This window comes from Salvelinus sp. IW2-2015, linkage group LG23 (assembly GCF_002910315.2).
Source record: "Salvelinus sp. IW2-2015 linkage group LG23, ASM291031v2, whole genome shotgun sequence".
In the NCBI taxonomy this organism is placed as follows: domain Eukaryota; kingdom Metazoa; phylum Chordata; class Actinopteri; order Salmoniformes; family Salmonidae; genus Salvelinus; species Salvelinus sp. IW2-2015.
This window is the reverse complement of record NC_036863.1, coordinates 7,604,061-7,627,154: the sequence shown is the minus strand read 5'-3', so window position 1 is coordinate 7,627,154 and position 23,094 is coordinate 7,604,061. Positions and strand designations below refer to the sequence as shown.

General features: G+C 40.8%; 2 protein-coding genes across 3 annotated transcripts in view; both read left to right on the top strand.

Moving 5' to 3' along the window:
• Positions 1-3,848: 3,848 nt before the first annotated feature.
• Positions 3,849-6,132, top strand: LOC111950802 (small nuclear ribonucleoprotein Sm D2). Its single transcript, XM_023968703.2, has 3 exons — positions 3,849-3,949; positions 4,402-4,581; positions 5,473-6,132. Coding segments are annotated over exons 1-3 (366 nt in total). The 5' UTR covers positions 3,849-3,947; the 3' UTR covers positions 5,657-6,132.
• A 7,206-nt stretch (positions 6,133-13,338) lies between these two features.
• Positions 13,339-23,094, top strand: part of LOC111950390 (vasodilator-stimulated phosphoprotein) — a 49,711-nt gene continuing 39,955 nt past the window's right edge. The window contains exon 1 of one of the 2 annotated variants that reach the window (XM_023967933.2): positions 13,339-13,629. In XM_023967933.2, the coding sequence (XP_023823701.1) occupies positions 13,625-13,629 (5 nt within the window). In that variant the 5' untranslated portion in view covers positions 13,339-13,624. The remainder of the gene's footprint in view (positions 13,630-23,094) is intronic. The other variant, XM_023967934.2, reaches the window with a different exon arrangement.

Below are 23,094 nucleotides of genomic sequence, written 5' to 3'. Positions count from 1 at the left end.
CTGCAAAAATATCCTCTGTGTACAACGTAAAACACCTAATAATGCATGCAGAGCAGAATTAGGCCAGTACCCGCTAATTATCAAATCCAGAAAAGAGACGTTAAATTCTACAACCACCTAAAAGGAAGCGGTTCCCAAACCTTCCATAACAAAGCCATCACCTACAGAGACATGAACCTGGAGAAGAGTCCCCTAAGCAAGCTGGTCCCGGGGCTCTGTTCACAAACACAAACAGACCCCACAGAGCCCCAGGGCAGCAACACAATTAGACCCAACCAAATCATGAGAAAACAAAAAGATAATTACTTGACACATTGGAAAGAGTTAACAAAAAAACGGAGCAAACTAGAACACTATTTGGCCCTAAACAGAGAGTACACAGTGGCAGAATAGCTGACCACGGTGAGTGACCCAAACTTAAGGAACGCTCTGTCTATGTACAGACAGTGAGCATAGTCTTGCTATTGAGAAAGGCCGCCATAGGCAGACCTGGCTCGCAAGAGAAGACAGGCCATGTGCACACTGCCCACCAAATGAGGTGGAAACTGAGCTGCACTTCCTAACGTCCTGCCAAATGTATGACCATATTAGAGACACAGATCCACAAAGAATTAGAAAACAAACCCGATTTTGATAAACTCCCATATCTACTGGGTGAAATACCACAGCGTGCCATCACAGCAGCAATATTTGTGGCCTGTTGCCACAAGAAAAAGGGCAACCAGTGAAGAACAAACACCATTGTAAATACAACCCATATTTATGTTTATTTATTTTCCCTTTTGTACTTTAACCATTTGCACATCATTACAACACTGTATATATACATAATATGACATTTATAATGTCTTTATTCTTTTGGAACTTCTGTGAGTGTAATATTTACTGTTCATTTTATTGTTCATTTCACTTTTGTATATTATCTATTTCACTTGTTTCCCATGCCAATAAAGCCCCTTGAATTGAATTGAGAGAGAGAGAGAAAAAAAAGTTAGTGAGAGAGAGAGAAACAGAACTCTGTTTGGCTCATTTCACTGGACTCTGAATGGCAAATACAGCTGCAGCAGCCAGACACGAAACCCCAACATGCAAATGCCATAGAGGTCAACAGAAAAACATCCCAATACCAGAGCAAGAGAATCCTTCACCTTAGAAAGGTTTTCAATTGTCTTCATAAACTGTCAGTAGCACGAATGGGGCTAAAGAAAAAGTGTAAGCCTCAGAGGTTGCTACAGTAAGGCAGGGGTGTCAAACTCATTCCATAGACAGCCGACTGTCTGCTGTTTTTTGTTTTTTCCTTTCAATTAAGCCTTAGACAACCAGATAAGGGGAGTTCCTTACTAATTAGTGACATTAATTAATCAATCAAGTACAAGGGAGGAGCGAAAACCCGCAGACACTCGTCCCTCCGTGTGATAAGTTCGACACGTGCTGTAAGCAGTGGTGGAAAAAGTACCTAAATTGTCATATTTGAGTAAAAGTAAAGATACCTTAATAGAAAATTACTCAAATAAAAGTGAAAGTCACCCAGTATAATTCTACTTGAGGAAAAGTCAAAAGTATTTGGTTTTAAATATACTTGAGTATCAAAAGTAAATGGAAGTGCTAAAATATACAGTAGTTACGTATCAAAAGTAAAAGTATAAATCATTTCAAATTCCTTATATTAAGCAAACCAGACGGCACGATTTTCTTGTTTTTTATTTACGGATAGCCAGGGGCACGCTCCAACACTCAGACATCATTTACAAACAAAGCATTTGTGTTTAGTGAGTCCACCAGAACATAGGCAGTAGGGATGACCAGGAATGTTTTCATGAAAAGTGTTTGAATTGGACAATTTTCATGCCAAAATGTAACGAGTACTTTGGGTGTCAAGGAAAATGTCAAAAGTACATTGTTTTCTTTAGGAATGTAGTGAAGTAAAAGTAAAAGTCGGCAAAAATATAAATCCTAATGTAAAGTACAAATACCAACAAAAACTACGTAAGTAGTACTTTGAAGTATTTTTTACTTAAGTACTTTACACCACTGACTGTAAGGTAAAGCTAAAAAGGGTTGGGGAGGTCCTGAGGGAGGTGGTGGGATGGTATTGTTGATATTGTTCTTTCCTTTGTCTTAAATCTCTGTTTGTGAGCATACAATTTATGAATATTCACAAAATAATCACACACAAAAAATATAACAAAGTGATTTCAAGAGCTGAGTCTCCCTCCCTATTCTTCAGACTTACTAAAGGGGAGAATCTATTGAAAGTATGTTGTTAGCTAATATACTGTATCTGCGATTAAGACCTGCATTTAAACTCGAGCATTCACAGATACAGAGGTTTGAAACATTCACATAATGGTCGTACAACAGTCATCATGCCTGACTTTATGTATATATGAGAAAATGCTCTATGTAGTTGAATATGTCATTCCTACAGGCTCCTGTAGACAGGTTTGACAGACATTCCACAGTGCACAGACGTAAATTCAACGTCAAATTTCTTTGACGTCAAATGTTTGATTGGACATTTCCGAAACTTCTTTACGTTGATGACTTCTTTCAAATCAAATCACTTTTCCACTTTGATTCAACATCATCAGAAGGAAAAATCTAGATTTGTTTTGTTAAAATGAAGGTGAAACAAAGTTGATTGAAAAAGTTTGCGGGGATGGCTGCCTCTTTCAGACAACCAGAAGACTGTTGACTGTACTGTGTCCTGATGTCCTCCAGAGCTGCGCTGTAACTGTATGCAAATGTATGATGCAGCATGCAAATCAGTAGGAGATCCACACCAAAGAGAGAGAGAGAGAGAGAGAGAGAGAGAAAGAGAGATATAAATCCACTGAAACTGATTGCTCTAAAATGCATTCTCTGATTTCAGAAAAATTTGAAAATGTTGCCATATTTCCTATTTCAATTCCATTATTAATCAATTAAATGATTAAACTTGTATGACACTTGTTTGACACTTTTGTGTGAGAACAAGCCTACTACTGCTACATAGCCTAAATCAGGCAGAGATCATGTGGAGTCACACAAAGCACTGCATTTGCACATGTCAGTAGATCGTCTTTTGTGTGTAAGATGTGTGGACCAAGTCGGTTTAAACTTATTGATGACGATGAAAGACATAAAAGACTCAAAGAACCAGCACAGATACGCAGATACTACACTAGGTCTTATTTGCATAGTTAAATTTGAGCTGACCAGTCTGAACACGAAGGAAAGAGAGGGCATGTTTGACTGTTAAATATCTGTGTCTGCGGTGTGAGCCACGCCCTTAGCTAATTATTTTAGTGAAAGGGATGAGAAAGAGAACTACATAGGTGACACCAGAGAGAGAGTGTGTGTGTGTGTGTGTGTGTGTGTGTGTGTGTGTGTGTGTGTGTGTGTGTGTGTGTGTGTGTGTGTGTGTGTGTGTGTGTTTGATAACACCGTTTCAAAAGACATGCCAAAGAATGATGGTGCCTATGTTGTCAACTTTGTATCTGTAAAGGTGTCTGTTAAGGTGTTTATTTTAAATAAGAGTTCACAATACTTCTTATATCTTGTTCAGTTAATCATGATTGGTCATAGGAATGGATTATCACAAGATGAGTAGTCACAATGACATGCAATTTTCAGTACAATGCTAACCATAGGGCAAGGAAGGGTGACTGCAAAAACGGTTATGCATTGTTGCTATTTTGAGATCAATACGATACAAAACCTGAATTGACATGTATATCTCAATCAATACCTGAAATATATTTGGGGAGAAATTAATTAATGAGCTGTAGTGTAGTAGCATTTATACTCCTTGCCAGTAGATGGCGCCACATTATGTCCATTGTTAGGACTGCAGAGCAGCCTTTAATTTACCCGGAAGTATTTGGTATTTTTCGCGCAACGTTTTCAGTCCGAAAGACAATTTTCTCCTCATTCATTCAGAACATAAATAACAACAATTCACAAACATGTAAGTTCAAAAGTGCAGTTGAGTATTAATTTAATGTATCAACTAAATGTGTTTGTTTTGCAGTGTGTGCTGGAATTTGGTTGTAATGAGCTTGCTCAAAGATTACTCTGAATCGTTCTGATACAGGCTAGCTAGCTAACGTTAGCGTGCTTGCATCTGAATTGCTCACGTTAGCTGCAAGTTATAGAGAGCTAGCTCGCTAACTATTGTTGATAGCTAAACAAAATAATGAATTAAGGTTTAACTTTATGTTACTCTTTCCCTTTGACCCCATCATTATGCAGGTTTTTGTTTAGTCTGTTTTTTCTACAATTGTTTATCGACTTTGGGTCCTTGAAAAGAGCTATATAAATCCCATGTTATTAATATTTTGCACATTTGAGTTACCTAACTAATACCTATAGCTAGGTTTTAGATTATGCGTTTTGATGCATGTTATTTGGTCTTTCTAGGAGTTTGCTGAATAAACCCAAGTCTGAGATGACTCCTGAAGAGTTGCAGAAACGAGAGGAGGAAGAATTCAACACTGGACCACTGTCTGTGCTCACCCAGTCCGTGAAAAGCAACACACAAGTCCTCGTCAACTGCCGCAACAACAAGAAGCTACTTGGACGAGTCAAAGCCTTCGACAGGTAATGAATTGAATGAATAACTGAAAATGGCAGAAAATAAACTACTTTTCCATCACCTTCCAAATCATGACCTCATGTCTTGTTTGGATTATTCTATTACTTGGTTCCCAAAACCCATTTCAATTAGCGTGTACACTGAACAAAAATATAAATGCAACATGTAAAGTGTTGGTGCCATGTTTCTTGGGCTAAAATTTAAAAAATCCCAGAAATGTTCAATCGCAACAAAAAGCGTATTTCTCTCAGATTTTGTGGACACGTTTGTTCAAGATAATCCATCCACCTGACAGGTGTGGCATATCAAGAAGCGGATTTAACATGCTCATTACATAGGTGCACCTTGTGCTGGGGACAAGGCCACTTTAGAATGTGCAGTTGTCATAACACAATGCCACAAATGTTTAAAGTTTTGGGGGAGCATGCAATTGGCATGCTGACTGCAGGAATTTCCACCAGAGCTGTTGCCAGATAATTGAATGTCAATTTCTCTACCATAAGCTGCCTCTAACGTCGTTTTAGAGAATTTGGCAGTATGTCCAACCAGCCTCACAACAGCAGACCACGTGTAACCATGCCAGCCCAGGACCTCCACATCTGGCTTCTTCAACTGTGGGATCGTTTGATGGGGGGTGCTGGGGAGTTTTTCTGTCTAATAAAGCCAATTTGTGTGGGAAAATTCATTCTGATTGGCTGGGTCTGGCTACCAAGTGGGTGGGCCTATGCCCTCAAAGGTCCACCCATGGCTGCACCCCTGCCCAGTCATGTGAAATCCTTAGATTAGGGCTTAATGAAGGAGCCCTAAAATAAAGGGCCTTTATATAAACTGTAACTAAATTGTTGCCTTTTATATTTTTGTTCAGTATAGGTTTACATTGTCTTCTCTCTATGTAGGCACTGCAACATGGTGTTGGAGAATGTGAAGGAGATGTGGACAGAGGTCCCGAAGAGTGGCAAGGGGAAAAAGAAGTCCAAGCCAGTGAACAAGGACCGGTACATCTCTAAGATGTTTCTGAGAGGGGACTCTGTCATTGTTGTGTTGAGGAACCCTCTTATCACTGGGACTGGGGGGAAGTAGACTGACATCTCACCCAAAGTCTGTACCACACTGGGTCGTATTAATTAGTACACACCCTCCCTCCCTGTTTTGGTCAGTTTTCTTCTGTTTGGTTTCTAGTGAATACTACCCTGCTTTTGCTGAGAAACTGCAAGAGCAGGGCCATGTTCATCAGGACACAATGTTGTGGAATGTTCAAGCCCCTTTTTAGAATGAGCAATCACATCAATCTAAAATGTTCCACAGCATTTGTCAAGTACATGAGATGGTTTTAGTCACTCGGTCATTTCAATCTGTTTGCTCTCCACAACAGGGCACAATGTTGTGGAACATTTAGATATAAATATACAATGTGGAACAAACATGCGTCTCTGACATCTAGAATAAGGATTCGCGTCAGCTCTATTCATTACATTTCTATATTAAACGTTCCACCGTGTTTGACTACTAAACGTGGCCCTGGGTCAGGTTCTGTAGGCATGACATGGATAAACTTTTTTAGTAGTACTGGTGGTATTTCTCGAACACTTTGTTTTCCATTTGAAGATATTTTATATTTCTGCTTACTGAATGCGGCTCAGAACTCGATTAATCATGGCAATTGGATCTCTGTCAGTAAGGCCCAAGTTTTCAAAAAGTGCTCTGCAACAGGACATCAACTAAATCAGAATTAGTTTCTTCCAACCTGTTCGAGCTGAGAGATTAGTTTGACCATATATGACCTTAAGTTGCACTTTTGAACATGACCCCTCTGTTTATGTTATGATTTAATATTGTTTGTTATGATGCCCACATCCAACACACATAATGGAGACAAATTAATATTCTTGGCAGATCTTGTCATAGTTTTTCAAACTGCTGAATTTTGTACTCAAAGCTCCAATCTGATATAGGCCTGTTTTATTATTGAGGCGGTGATAAAATTTCTACAAGGAACATATTGTTTTTTTCTCTTTGTTTAATATTTTAATAAACAAATGTTTTTGTTCTATATCTCTGAAAGCCATGCATTTAATGTAAATTAAGAAAACCTGCAAAACTGTAGCCCTCTTGTGTGGAAGTCGCTTGATGGCCATGCTAGAAAGGACAAAATGGTTAAGTACACAGTGTACAAAACATTAGGAACACCTGCTCTTTCCATTAGACTGACCAGGTGAAGGCTATGATCCCTTATTGAAGTAACCTGTTAAGTTCACTTCAATCAGTGTAAATGAAGGGGAGGATACGGGTTAAAGGATTTGTAAGCCTTGAGACATGGATTGTGTATGTGTGCCTTTGACCGGGTATGGTAGTAAGTTCCAGGTGCAATGGTTTGATTGAGTCAAGAACTGCAACACTCCTGTGTGTTTCACATTCAACAGTTTCCTGTGTGTATGACGGAGATATTGACAACTGTGGGAAGTACTGGAGTCAACATGGCCAGCATCCCTGTGGAACGCTTTCGACACCTTGTAGTCCATGCCCCAACGAATTGAGGCTGTTCTGAGGGCGAAGGGGGCTGCAACTCAATATTAGGAAGGTGTTCCTAATGTTTTGTACACTGTATAGAGTCTAAACTGTTAAAGTGGGGAATGTTTAAGGTTATTGGTTAACATCACATTTGTGGTAAAAGTAACACTTGGGTCCTTGCATAGCCAAGAAATGGATGAGCCTCAGCCTTGAGCTACAGTACAGCATGCAGGATGTGATATTTCAATGCCCTCTAGTGGTGGGCTAGTCTGCATGATTTCACTGAGGATTTGGGATTTCCTACTAATGTTAGGTTTGGTATACAGTACAGAAAAATAGACTAACAACACCACCACTCTTGTCAAGAGGGCGCAACAGCGTCTACTATCTAATGCGGCTGAATACATTCTGCAGGCCTCCCCGGTTCCTCCAAATGCACTACTACCGAGTTACCATCGAGAGTGTCCTGACAGGTTACATCACGGCCTGGTACGGGTTTGAATCCATCCAAGACAGCAAGGCCCTCCAGCGGGAGGCTAAGATGGCCCAGTACATCACTGGAACCGTGCTCCCACCCATCCAGGACATCTACTCAAAACGGTGACTGAGGAATGCTCGCAGCATCATCAAGGACCCCACACGCGAGCTGCTCTCTCCTTTACTGTCGGGCAGATGGTATCGGAGCATGAGGTCTGATACAAACAGGCTCAGAGTTTCTATCTACAGCCATCAGACTGCTGAACAATTGAAATGGACTGACTGCACCTTAGCACACATGCACTCATGAACACACACGTATACAGTTGAAGTCGGAAGTTTACATACACCTTAGCCAAATACATTTAAAGTCAGTTTTTCACAATTCCTGACATTTACTCCTAATTAAAATTCCCTGTCTTAGGTCAGTTAGGATCACCACTTTATTTTAAAAATGAAATCATTTATTTAATCATTTATTTAAGCTTTTATTTATTTTACCACATTCCCTGTGGGTCAGAAGTTTACATACATTCAATTAGTATTTGGTAGCATTGCCTTTAAATTGTTTAACTTGGGTCAAACGTTTTGGTTAGCCTTCCACAAGCTTCCCACAATAAGTTTTGTGAATTTTGGCCCATTCCCCCTGACAAAGCTGGTGTAACTGAGTCGGGTTGCCCACACATTTTCTATAGGATTGAGGTCAGGGCTTTGTGATGGCCACTCCAATACCTTGACTTTGTTGTCCTTAAGCCATTTTGCCACAACTTTGGAAGTATGCTTGGGGTCATTGTCCATTTGGAAGACCCATTTGCGACCAAGCTTTAACGTCCCAACTGATGTCGCTTCAATATATCTACATAATTTTCCTTCCTGGTGATGCCATCTATTTTGTGAAGTGCACCAGTCCCTCCTGCAGCAAAGCACCCCCACAACATGCTGCCACCCTCGTGCTTCACGGTTGGGATGGTGTTCTTCGGCTTGCAAGCTTCCCCCTTTTTCCTCCAAACATAACAATGTTCATTATGGCCAAACAGTTCTATTTTTGTTTCATCAGACCAGAGGACATTTCTCCAAAAAGTACGATCTTTGTCCCCATGTGCAGTTGCAAACCGTAGTCTGGCTTTTTTATGGCGGTTTTGGAGCAGTGGCTTCTTCCTTGCTGAGCGGCCTTTCAGGTTATGTCGATATAGGACTCGTTTTACTGTGGATATAGATACTTTTGTGCCTGTTTCCTCCAGCATCTTCACAAGGTCCTTTGCTGTTGTTCTGGGATTGATTTGCACTTTTCACACCAAAGTACRTWCATCTCCAGGACACAGAACACATCTCATATGACGGCTGCGTGGTACCATGGTGTTTATTCTTGCGTGGTCCCGTGGTGTTTATTCTTGCGTACTATTGTTTGTAGAGATGAATGTGGTACCTTCAGGCATTTGGAAATTGCTCGCAAGGATGAACCAGACTTGTGGAGATCTACAATTTTTTTTCTGAGGTCTTGGCTGATTTCTTTTGATTTTCTCATGATGTCAAACAAAGAGGCACTGAGTTTGAAGGGTGGCCTTAAAATACATCCACAGGTACACTACAATTGACTCAAATGATGTCAATTAGCCTATCAGAAGCTTCTAAAGCCATGACATCCTTTTATGGAATTTTCTAAGCTGTTTAAAGGCACAGTCAACTTAGTGTATGTAAACTTCTGACCCACTGGAATTGTGATACAGTGAGTTATAAGTGAAATAATCTGTCTGTAAACAATTGTTGGAAAAATGACTTGTGTCATGCACAAAGTAGATGTCCTTACCGACTTGCCAAGACTATAGTTTGTTAACAAGAAATTTGTGGAGTGGTTGAAAAGCGAGTTTTAATGACTCCAACCTAAGTGTATGTAAACTTCCGAATTCAACTGTATAGACATTCATTCTATACACACATCACAACTTCTGCTACAAGACTTATTATACTGCTCAATTTATACACTTGCCCCCAACCTTCCCCAATACAGGTGTAAATATTGGACCATAAATTGTGCATTCCTGTATTATAATAAATGCTAACATGTTTATTCTAATGTAATTTACTTTGTTTGTATTCTCATCTTTTATTGTTGCATTGTCGAGAAGGAACCTGCAAGTAGCATTTATTTGGACGATGTATACCATGTGTATCCTGTACATACAACTATGGAACCCTAACCTGTTCATCGGACGTGCTACCTATATGCCTTATAGAAATAGGACATGTTAATCACAAAACATAGCGTGACTGCAGAAAAGCTGTTGTTAATCTAGGGTGTCGACTGTGCTAACCAGAAGGTTGAGACAAGATGGAAAAATGCTGAATAACAAGAAAACAGGAACTGAGCAGTGTAGCCACCGACAACTTAGCTCACACTTCACAACAAACACTTCCGGATATCTGGATCCTGTGTGCTGTGAGGCTGGGACCAGCCTGGGCACCACCGATAGGCTAGCAAGTTTAAACCACGCTAAGCCTCTACTGTGACAGGCCAACTCTAAAGTTGGAACTACATCTGTCACAGTATAAAAGAAGATGTCTGTACTATTTCAGTCAGTTCTCTGCTTTACCCTGCGTGGTGATACAGTGAACCCGTATATACGAAAATTGCATTTACCATTTATCGCTTATGTTAAATAAAAATACTTAAAGTATATTCGGTGACTCTGAATCACATTTTATCCTGATACCAGATTCGATTGACGCAACCTTTAACACGGACCTGCTGTTTTCGACTCTCTACCGCTCCAGCTGTCTCTAACTCTGAATGCTTGGCTATGAAAAGCCAACTGACATTTACTCCTGAGGTGCTGACCTGTTGCACCCTCTACAACCACTGTGATTATTATTATTATTTGACCCTGCTGGTCATCTATGAACGTTCAAACGTTTTGGCCATATACTATTATAATCTCAACCCGACACAGCCAGAAGAGGACTGGCCACCCCTCAGAGCCTGGTTCCTCTTTAGGTTTCTTCCTAGGTTCTAGCCTTTCTAGGGAGTTTTTCCTAGCCACCGTGCTTCTACATCTGCATTGCTTGCTGTTTGGGGTTTTAGGCTGGGTTTCTGTATAGCACTTAGTGACATCGGCTGATGTTAAAAGGGCTTTATAAATACATTTGATTGATTGATTGGTTGAATACAATTTGAACTTCATTTTCCCATTTTTACCACGTCACTTTTTAGAATGTCAATATATAGCCTAATCATTGGACAAATGTAATTTCAGTAAGTATTTCCCGTTTTTGAAGTACCCATGCATAAATTACCCAATTTGTCAGTAAACAGGAAGTATTTTTTGTGTGAAGATGTCCGGGAAAGGATATGAAAGCCTCAAATTTCAAAACTCTGAAAACACTGTTGGTGCAATAGATTTGACATTTGCTGCAGAGCATAGCCATAGACATTTGTTGTTCTCGTTCGTGGCTACACAGTCTCCCATCTCTTTTCCCCATATGTGACTTCATTTCTGGCTTGTAAATTGTACTTTGATCTCATTCTCATTTAGGGCCAGTAAGTGCGCAATAGTGACAACTAAAATGCAAACTTCCCAATGGGAAATTGATCTCCATAGTATATTATGCAAACATAAGCATCCTTCTATTTTTATATTTTCATGTTGAGTAGTAATAGGCCTATCACTAACCCTGATCCTAGAGTGTGCATGCACGTATTGTTCCACCTCTAACCTGATTCAACAAGACCCTGACTATTTGAATCAGGTGTGTTTTAGTGCTGTGCTCTCCTAAAATTCTACAATGAAGAATGCATTCTCTACCTTAACAATTGTTTTAATTCCAAAAAACATGGCAAGCCATGGGTGAAAAGGCTTATTTAGGCCAGGGAAAGTCTATTTGAACCCAGTCTGTAATACCTACATGTTTCAACTAGACAACCATAGTCCCTGTGCCCAAGAATGCCAAGGTAACTTTCTAAATRATTATCACCCCGTAGCATGCACATTTGTAGTCATGAAATGCTTTGAAAGGCTGGTCATAGCTCACATCAACACCATCATTCCAGAAACCCTGGACCCACTCCAATTCACATACCGCCCCAACAGATCCACAGATGATGCAATCTCTATTGCACTCCACACCGCCCTTTCACACCTGGACTAAAGGAACACCTACAGTATGTGAGAATGCTGTTCACTGACTACAGCTTGGGATTTAACACCRTAGTGCCTTCTAAGCTCAGGACCCTGGGACTAAACACCTCCCTCTGCAACTGGTCCCTGGACTCTCTGACGAGCCACCCTAAGGTGGTGAAGGTAGGCAACAACACATCCACCACGCTGACCCTTAACATGGGGGCCCCTCAGGGGTGCGTGCTTAGTCCCCTCCTGTACTCCCTGTTCACCCACGATTGTGTGGCAGAGCACAACTCCAACATCATCATTAAGTTTGCCGACGACAAGACGGTGGTAGGCCGCTTGGTATGGCAACTGCTTGGCATCCGACCGTAAGGTGCTACAGATGGTAGTGCATATGGCACAGTACATACCTGGGGCCGAGCTCCCTGCCATCCAGGACCTCTAAACCAGGCGGTGTCAGAGGAAAGCCCTAAAAATTGTCAGACTCCAGCCACCGAAGTCATAGACTGTTCTCTCTGCGTTCTCTCTGCTACCGCACAGCAAGTGGTACCGGAACACCTAGTCTGGGACCAAAAGGCTCCTGAACAGCTTCTACCCCCAAGCCATAAGACTGCTGAACTGTAAATCAAATGTCTACCCTGATTATTTGCAGGACCCCCTTTTTATTTGCACTGACYTTCTTGCACTGGCTCTATGCACACTCACTGGACTCGACCCACACACTCACACATACTACACTGACACTCCAATACACACACACTATATATGCTCACACACCTTTAACACACATGCACATTTGCGCCACACACACACTCTTTCACATACGCTGCTGCTACTCTCTTTATTATCTATCCTGATTGCCTAGTCACTTTTACCACTACCTACATGCACATATTACCTTGAATACCTCAACTATCTTGTACCCTTGCACATTGACTCAGTACTAGGACTCCTGTATATCATCTCCTTATTGTTATTTTATTGTGTTAGAATTTTTGGCTGACTTTTCTTACTTTATAACTCTGCATTGTTGGGAAAGGAAGGCTCATAAGTAAACACGTCACGGTAAAGTCCACCTGTTGTATTCAGCGCATGTGACAAATACAACTTGATTTGAATAGGCTCAAATGAACAGCAGCAATGGGCTACGTGGATGGGCGTTCAGATCAACGCGAAATCTGGCGCCACGTGAAAGAAAATAGTTCCCCATTCAAATCGTAGCCCCTTTAGCATGATCCAAAAYTATCTCTGCCTCTGTTTCAGGAGTAAACTTCAGTAGTCGAATAGAAGCGGTGTGGCCTGAGGAGGGATGGTGATAGGATTTGACAAGCTTGCCCCACTACCCCATTCAGTCATCCATTGAAAGTAGTCCCCTTTGAATGAGGGGTGTACTCCGATTCTGTTGCAAAAGTTTCGTCTGTTGCAAAACGTTTTGCTACAGAAATCGTTTACTCCAAACTAAAAACCTTTTGCAACGAAAACGAGAGTTTCTATTGGATAAATTCAGGTAGGCCCGTCCCCGTTTAGGTCCATTTGCTCTGTTTGCTTCCGTTTGGTTGTTAAACGGTAAATGGTTTCCGTTGCGAGACGTAGGCCTAATGAATACACCCGGTGGTGCAATCATTATTCCAAAACGTTTTGCCACGGAAACTTTTTACTCCAAACGGAAATACCACGAGAGTTTCCATTGGACAAATGCATGTAAATCCCTCCCCGTTTCGTTCTGTTTGGTTCCTAGTGAATACACCCCTGGAAATTGTCCTGGTGTGTGCTGCTGTCTATTTCGCCCATTCGTGCACAGCCCGATTAGGGTGGCTAGATTGATACATGTGTGTATCACATTTTTACCATCGTTATATCTTATGTCTTCTATTTTTCATCACCGGCTTCTCATCGGAAACCAAACATCTAGCTTGGGAGAGAAGATTTGCAGTCTCGCCAAACAATGAGGTAAGGGCGTGGAAAATCTGATCTGTGCACTTGCCTGTTTTGTTTCGATATTCTATAATGTTACAATTTCGCGTTTGCAACCTTGATGTTAATTGTCATGATTMTTTTTTTTATATAAAGGAACACATTGTAGCCTAACAATGGTAGAATTTCGCGTGTCATTTATTTTTTCTTCTCAATGACAATTCTCAACAAAAGAGGCTACGAACATGATTTATGGTTAGGCTATGCACATGTGGGGCATAGCATTAGCAAATAGTGTGAATGTAGACTACCGGTGTTTTATACCTATCTGATAAAACATGACCATACTCAGGCTGCTGCAGATGTAGGCCAATTTATCATATTTAGACGACTGGTTATAGCCCGCCCCATACAGTGTAGCCTATCTCAAGGGAAAAATATTTGCAATGTCACATTTTCTCCAGTAGCCTAGATTATCTCTCTTTCAGCCTAGTTATGGTCCAAACGTAAGCTTCTTATTATACAAAATTCTGATTAAAAACAACTCGCTGTGGCACTTTGCTAACTCAACTTCTTGAAGATGTTGACACTGAGAAGACACTATGGCCTTGATAATAGGATGTAGGCCAGAGATCATCAACTAGCTCTTGATCATTCATGACTCTCCGTTCCATTACATTACACATATGAGTCATTGGACGAARGCATTTTCTTTAGGGGGGAGTTTTAAGAGTCGCGACGCTCGGTCTGAACATTAACACACATCGCTTGAGGTATAGTTTTGGAAGCATAAGGACCGTATCTTTCAATAAATCATTTTCGAAAACAAAAGGTTACCTTGATACACACCTTTTTATAGAGTCAGGTTTCCCACACTGCAATATTTTCATGTTTAAAGCGCTTGTTTACGGAAAACAGACGACTACCTGTGCAATTAGCTACCTGCATCCCTGAACTCCTGTGTGTAAACTGTGTAAATAGAATTGACTCCACAAACGTGTTGTCACTGAGAAATACTGTCGGCTGAAACTGTGTTAAAATCGGTWAAAACCGTGTACAGTAAGTGTGTCTTTTGCATTTGTGAAATTATTTTGATGTTATTTGAAAGTAGATGGATTTGTTTATATATCCGTACCACAATTGAGAATCGGTTCACGTTTAGATGGTGTATTTTGGCTGTTTTGGCTTCCTGAGAGCCAATTCGCCGCTTTAACAGAACATGTAATGTCCTTGAACTAAGAAGTATCGTTAGGCACATTTAGTCCAATATTGGGTTAATCATCAACTAGATTCAGCCGCAGGTAGATTTTTTTTCTTTTCTTGAGTGGATGGTCAGGGGCCAGAACATAATTACAAATAACTTGTACACTGCAAGAAGCCCAAACAAATATAATATTTGACTAAAACATAATCCTTTMAAACCTTGCTTACATTTGTATACAATCACCTTTGTCTCTCTGTTCTGCATGGGAATACTTTGGAACAGATTTCCTAAATTAAATTCACTTTGAACCAGGGAGGTCACTAGGGCCTGGCTTTCGAGGCTTTAGCCCAAAATAATTTTGGGTCAGCCCTGAATCTTTGGCGCTGCTGCTATGGTGTACATTTTTTTGATTGCGCCGCTTAGTTCATTGAGCTATGGTTCTGTGAAACTCCCAAATTCATCCAACCTTTATAATCTGCCACTTTTCAGAATGGTGCCATGTATAGCAAGATCACTTAATGATTCATTAGTATTCTACATAACAAACCGATTATAATAGCATGATAAGGTTCGGCTACTCTTATACTAAAAACACCATGTAATTTCTTGTTCTGAAATGTTGAATATGCTTTGATTGAAACAGAATACAGGTGGCTGTGTTAAACTCCATCTTCTCTAATATTCAATAAAACCGTAGTTAGGCTGATTAGCCTACATCATTCAAGAGGATCGAAATGCATATTTCCATGAAATTGATTGGGATCAAATGGTTGGCATACATGCAGCATGGATGTTTCACCTGTACAACTTGAAGAATAATCATTCAAGATTGACAGTGATCATTTATAATAAGGTGGGCCTAATTTTGTGTTTTAGGATTTAAAAAATATAACATTTTCATTGTGCCACGTGTGGACTTAGGCAATCATGCAATTTGGATGATGCATTGTATGTATATTCAAAAATGATTTTATTCAATGGGCTACATGTCGGGACCAACATTCATTCAGAAATGATGACGTAATAATAATAAATAATTGTGCTCTGGTAGGCTATCTAAACAAACAGCACTTCACCACTGGTTATAATAAATGTCAATAATAATAAATGTAAAACAATTGCCATGTGTGGTCAACTGATAATTCCAGCACTGTTTTGATTGGGACAGTATCATTGCACTACTTTGGGACAAGCATGGGAACTCTACTTGATAAATAAATCAATGTCAGATTTGTTTTCACTTCATTGCCGTTTGGATATTTGGTTAGAATTAGGCTGGGAAATCTTAGCTAAGTTGAGGTGAGTGATCATTAGTCAAACAATTATAAGCAATGCAGATCTTCTCTACACACACATTACGCCTATAGCTACTTAATGAGCTTCCCTGATTTCCTTTTCTGATGCATTTCAGTCACTTAGCCTACTTATGCAAATACACATTTTGACACTTTTCCCATACACTATTCAAGTCATTTGACATCTTTGTAGGCTAGGCTACTTGCTCATAGATAATTTAAAATATTATTGTAACAAGACAACCGACTAAATAACCTCCACATGGGGTTACTGACCACAATCCATTGAATTAATAATAATAAGTGTTGATTATTTGGCCTTGTGGAAAATTGCTGTAGATTGTGTTTTGTCACATTGCGAGCGCATAGCCCTACAGTCGGGAATCCCGCAATTGGGCAGCCCGCGTAGCAAATATCAAACATGCTGATTGTTGAGATGTGGCTGTCAGTGAACAGCAGGCAGCCGCTAAAAGGTCTTTTGCAATATTTCAAAATACAATTGCGGGAAAAAACTGTTTGGATATGTGAGTGCCAATGGAAAGTTGGTGGACTAATTTCCTCCTCATATTGTGTCCACTCTTTTTATAGGCCTATGCTATTGGTTGCACTTAAGAAATKGGTCATTCATTTTATTGATCTTAGTATGTCAGAGTAGCTTGTAATTTTGGTCATTTGTGTGGTATAAAAGATAATATTGTAATGTAAAATGATGTCAAATTGCAGGAAATTATTTTAGAAAAGGCTATTTTTTTCTGGGACCTGCAAACCAACCCCTCAGCCCCCGGTCTTCAGGACTGATCCACAAATGTTATGAAACTCTGGTGACGGCCCTGCTCGGAGCTGATTTGCTTTTATAAAAACATTTTTTAATTTTTTAGCTCTGAAAACTTGGGGTGACAAATAAAATCGACCGCAGGCCGCCCGTTGGGGTACCCTGATGTAGGCTATGATAACATCATAATGCAAGTGTGTAGGATTACTGCAGGGTATGTGCAATTGCTTTTCTTACACTTAAAGTATTTCTTCACAACGGGAGAGACAAAATGCATTTGCGTTGTTATACAGAAAGGAAATGGACGTGTCACTGTGCAGTGTGCACCTATCCAAGCCAGAGTGAGTGAGGTGAGTGTGTGTCTCCCCCATAAGGTTGGACCTCAGAGGTCAGGTCATCCTTTAGAGTTCATTACTATCCCAGCAGCTGTGGTGTAATGGTGTGAGCAGAGACCCTCTCTCAGCCAGCTATAGAGGATGAATGCAGAAGCCTAATCCCTGAGGTATCAGCGGAGAAGGCCCCAAAGCTCCCCACCAGAGTGGGAATCAGGTTCCATTAACACTCATCCTTGATTACATGACATCATGTGCAGACTAATGTCATAACCCCCAGGAAATGCTGCCAGTAAATGAAATTCAACCTGATGGACATGTCAATAGATAAAGTAGTGGATGGATGATAACTCTGTCTGAGAAGCAGGTATCTTGTGATAGGGACAGTTTCCTGGATACAGATGAAGCCTAGTCCAGGACTAAGCTTAAACAGCGTCCAGGAAACAGTCCCAAATGTCAGATTTAGTCAACCATCTATCTACTGATGTAAAGTTCGCATCTTCTGTTTTCAAGAGAGGGGAAGAAACCTAAAAGGAAGTACAAAGGGTGAAACAGAGGCTGAGAGAAGAACTCATGCTAATGTGTAAATGTTAAAGTTACGTTACTTACAATATAGTAAACTATCCCATATGACTCAAAGATCACTTTGCCATTTAATAAAGGCTTCATCAACTTGACTTAAGGGGATGTATGGAGAACAGACAGATGGGAAAAGATGAGGAACACAAGGCTGATTGTGAGAGATGTCAACACATTAACTTCACTTATAGCTGCAGAGTCTTTCAGTGTGTGGCTGTCAATGAGGTGACCGTGGTTAGTCACACACATTAAAAATAGCTGTCACTCATGCCTCTCCTCGGGACTGATGGCTCTCTCTCACCCGCACAGACACCTCTGCAGTACAACAGACACAGTCTCTCATGCCACTATACACTATTATGGACACACAAGCACACAAAGGGTGGGGGACATTTCTGTCAGAGTTGATACCACGTTTCCAGTTATTTCTGAAGTCACTAGCCAGGGCTTGAAGGTGTGAGGCGCTTGAATTCAGTCTTTCTATTTTTAAATACATCTTGGTTCTCTATTTCTGCCTATGTGTATGAGTGTCTCGGTGCCTTCGGTTTTTATGTTATTATAGTGATAGCCTTTATATTGGTAGCTTGCTAGGTGAAAAGACACTAGTCTATTACTCGCTATCCGTTATAGGTATATACAGAAAGCCTGTCTTTCTTGAATTGTAAAATAAAGTTGAAGGTGGAGCTGTGAGTGTTTGTATAATGTTCTATAGGTTGGAATATTCTGTGTCTGTCTGACTTCACTCTGAAAACAAATAAATACATACAGTCTGTGGCTGAAACACTGTCACACCCAGGCCACATTCATTGTTGTCCATAGGAGTTGGCTATACAGCACCAACAGACCAGTGACTTGGCTAGAGTGAGTCAGGGTGTGAGTTGGCTCATTCAATGCTAGCTATGGTTCCTTTTTTTGGGGTGAGCCTCAATACTCAGAAGTGGCTTAATCTCCTTGTCTCCTCTCCTTATTCTGCACCGATCTGAAAGTATTGAAGAGGAGTAAATGCAATATGATGGATGCTCTGCCAGGGTTGTGTTCAGTACGCCACGCAGCAGGAGACATTTAAAAAATGTTTTGCAATAGAAAACTCAAATGAGAACTTCTTATTGGATATATCCAGGTAGTCTATCTCTGTTTCAGTCTACTTTCTTCTGTTTAGTGCTTAAAAAACACAAACCAGGTATTTCTAATCCAGCTTTCTGAAATGCAGATGAAAGGAAGGAGCTACTGAAAGGAAACCTCTTTAAACTATTAGAAACGATCTTGGAAACCTCTACAAATGTATTATATCATGAGATCTTTGACTCACCCTTTTAGAGGAACGATGGTGGCCAGCTGGTTTCTGTTACCTCAGTGCTACAACTAATGACAACCATACACATCAATCATACTATTTTATGACACCTTTATATAACCCACCTTCTATATCCCCACTTGTAATATAAATATATATTTATTTGAAAGCAATTTTGGTGCATTGTATTAACTTTGGTTTATTACAAACTATAGTCTAGGGGAACCACTGTAGTTGTCAGTATCAAGGTTATTAGGTTACAATGGCTTTGTTCATTTCTATGGTCTATTGATGACGTTTATGACTAAAGTGCATGGAGATGGAATTTCCTTAGTCTAGAGGCAGGCATATGACTATCCGGTGTATGACATTGAACAAAACAACAACTCAATATTAGGAAGGTGTTCTTAATGTTTGGTTTACTCAGTGTGTTTGTTTTATATATTTAAGAGCTGATTATAAGAGCTGATGCTAATCCAGTGTGTTTGAAAGCATTCCCCAGTGAACAAGGCACTGGAGTGAAATGTCCCCTAGTAGGTACAGATCTAGGATCAGATCTGGACCTAACCTTAACCATCAGTGGGGAAAATGCAAAACTGACTCAAGATCAGCATCTAGGGCAACTTCACCCGAATGCTCACCCAGTGTGTTTGATAGCATTCATTCCCCTAGTGAGCAGGAAGTTGCAGTGGCACCAACACTGAATTTGTGTCTACACTCCACTCATCGCATGTCTCATTCTGTAGCCGCTCCATCAATTATTTTCACACCTCTACCACCATCTGGCAATGTCTGTCTGTCTCTGTCAACTAGTGTCTGACTGTGCGCACGTGAATGTGTACTTCCTGTCTAAGCTTAGACACGAAGACGAGAGCGTGTGAAAATGATGATAATATTATGACCTCTCAGTAGCATACAGCACATTTGGCCTTGGATATGTACTGAGCAGAATGCTAAATCTGTCAGTACTCGTAGATCAAGTCAACACTAGTTGAGTCAGGCTCTCTGATTTAGGGTCTTTGTATTTTAGGGTACATTGAGAGAACTGAAAGTAAGCCCTAAACACACTTGTCGCTATTCTTAGACACGTTCAATAACTTTAGTGGCTCTGCTATTGTATGTGGGTGTTTCAATTACCTGTGTGTCTTTGTTTGTGTGTCTCTGTCAGACTTTCTATGCAGCACTGGTGTGTGTGTGTAGTGTGTTTGTGTGTGACCTGTGTTTGCTGTCACTGCTGCAGGGCTGGACACACACACACAGTGTCCACAAGCACCATGGGTTCTGTAAACAAACTCAACCCCAGATACAGAACAACTCCTATAAACCGAGAGAGGTGGAGGGAGGGAGGGAGGGAGATGTGGGTGAAGACAGGGAAAATGGGTTGAGTTGAAAGGCACACACACACGTGAGGAACAGGAATTTGCACTGCCTTTAGGTAGACCTGAGCATCAAATACTGTTTTTAGTCTTCAACCCTTTCATATCTGACTGCATATTACAGTTGCATACTCTTGTCACCTTGTTCTTTTTCAGATAGCCTTTTAGGTTAAAGGGTGTCTCCGAAACAGTTATGCAGTCATGTCATGATTTTTCATTAAAGAACCTGCAGAATTTAGGTTGTCATAACTTTTTTTGTTTATCACTTTATTCAATCAAATGCGTGTCAGATAATGTAGCATAATAGATGGCAGAAAGTCTCTGCCTAATTGAGGTAGATTGAAATAAGATTAAATCCCACCACCTCGGAACATAATGCCTTGTGTGTGTGCCTGTGTGCATGCTTTTTGGGTGTTTTTTTGGGGGGGTGCATATCCTGGTGTGCATTTGACGTTTGCACCTTTGTGCCTGTGTGTTTACAGTGTGTATGCCTGTGTGTTTGCAGTGTGTATGTTTGCAGTGTGTGTGTTTACAGTGTGTATGCCTGTGTGTTTGCAGTGTGTGTGTTTACAGTGTGTATGCCTGTGTGTTTGCAGTATGTGTGTTTGCAGTGTGTATGCCTGTGTGCTTGCAGTGTGTTTGTTGTGTGTTTGCAGTGTGTTTGCAGTGTGTATGCCTGTGTGTATGCCTGTGTGTATGCCTGTGTGTTTCCAGTGTGTATGCCTGTGTGTTTACAGTGTGTATGTTTACAGTGTGTATGTTTACAGTGTGTATGTTTACAGTGTGTATGTTTACAGTGTGTATGTTTACAGTGTGTCGATGCTAGGCAAGCCAAGGGCACTGAGCCAGACCATATTAGGCAGCAGTTTGTGAGAGCAGGAAGTGTTCAGGGGTCGGATTCCCCGGGTCAGGAAGTCAGGGATTGTTTCACGTCTCACACTGCCGAGGAGGAGGAAGTAGCTGAGACTTTCTCACACGCGTTACTGTGGCGACGCCGCGTGTGACCTTGCATGGTAGCAGAGTCTGAGAAAGAGAATCCACAAAGGCACACTCTGAAAGAGATTATCCAATACATTTGTATACTTGTTATCCAGTAGTTGTTAGTAGAGGTCTTCGTGGACTATACCCGAAGATCCGATCTGGGACCCGAGCGGGTCCGGATCAAGAGTTCTAAATAATGTCACGGGTCGGACCTGATATGATTGTCACGGTTCTCGGGTATGTGTAATTTTAACTGACTTGTCCTGAAGGACCTGTACAGATACGTACGTGACTGATACAGTTGTGAGGGAGAGAGAGAAGTTGTATAATTGATGCTGCTGCTCTTGCTTTTCACGAGAGTGGCACGTGTAGCTTGTTGATGTTGGCCAATCATAAGTCATCAAAGCAGCAATAGGCTACAGTAATAGAGCATCAAGTTAGGAGATGCCTAATCAATGGAAAATTTAATTAAAAGTTAAAGTAGAACGATAGGCTACAATGAACAAGAGCCAACAGGTAGGCTGCTACTTAATATTCTGAATGGAGTTGTTGTTTGTAACTGTAGGACGAGAAACCGCATGCTGCTTCAATTAGTCTAGCTAGCTAGCATAACTAGCTTCTCCCGATTTTGATGCAGTCAAGACCGGTACTATGTAATCATATCGGATGACAAATAACCTAGCTACTGTATGGCAGCTATTAGTCTACTAAAGCGTGAGTCGGCTTGGTTGGTTGCTGTATCATCTCTCCTGCCGTCCTCCCTGCTCACCGTGTCACTCGCTCACACTCACAGTAGCCTACACACATAGCATGGCCCCTCACCTCTCTCTACCTCCTCTCCCTCAAGCTTTATCAGCTCCGGTTAATTAAGTTGCCTAAAAATTCAGCTGCTTCCCTCACTCAGATAGACCAGGTCTATACGGAATGGATTTAGTTGTTCTCGGGTCCGTTAGGAACGGGTTTCCTATATTTAATTTATGCATATTGGGTCCGGGTGGGAAAGCCCCAGGTACATTTGGGAACATGTCAACATTTTTGGACTAGAGGTCAAGGCCTCTAGTTCTTAGGGCTGGGACGATACCAGTATTGCGATATTCGTTTGTATCGTGGCAAGGAAACAAAACACAGAGGATTGAACTTATTTAGGAAAACCATTATGTTGTCATCCAGAGTCACGTATTTATTTCCCAAGCTATAGCACACCATATTTTACATACAGCAGGTTTTTAAAGGTCCATTGTATAAATATCGCGATACTGGTATTGTCCCGGGCATAGTAGTTCTCAAAGTAGTGCTCATGAGCCAAAAGTGGTCCCTGGAAATTGCCTACTCTCTCACATACACTACACACATATATATATCACACACACAGAAGTATCTGGACACCCCTTCAAAATAATAAATWAATAAAAATGTATTTCACCTTCATTTAACCAGGTAGGCCAGTTGAGAACAAGTTCTCATTTACAACTGCAACCTGTCCAAGATAAAGCAAAGCAGTGCGACTAAAACAACAACACAGACTTACACATGGGATAAACAAACGTACAGTCAATAACACAACAGAAATATCTATATACAGTGTGTGCAGATGTAGTAAGATTAGGGAGGTAAGGCAATAAATTGGCCATAGTGGTGAAATAATTACAATTTAGCATTAACACTGGA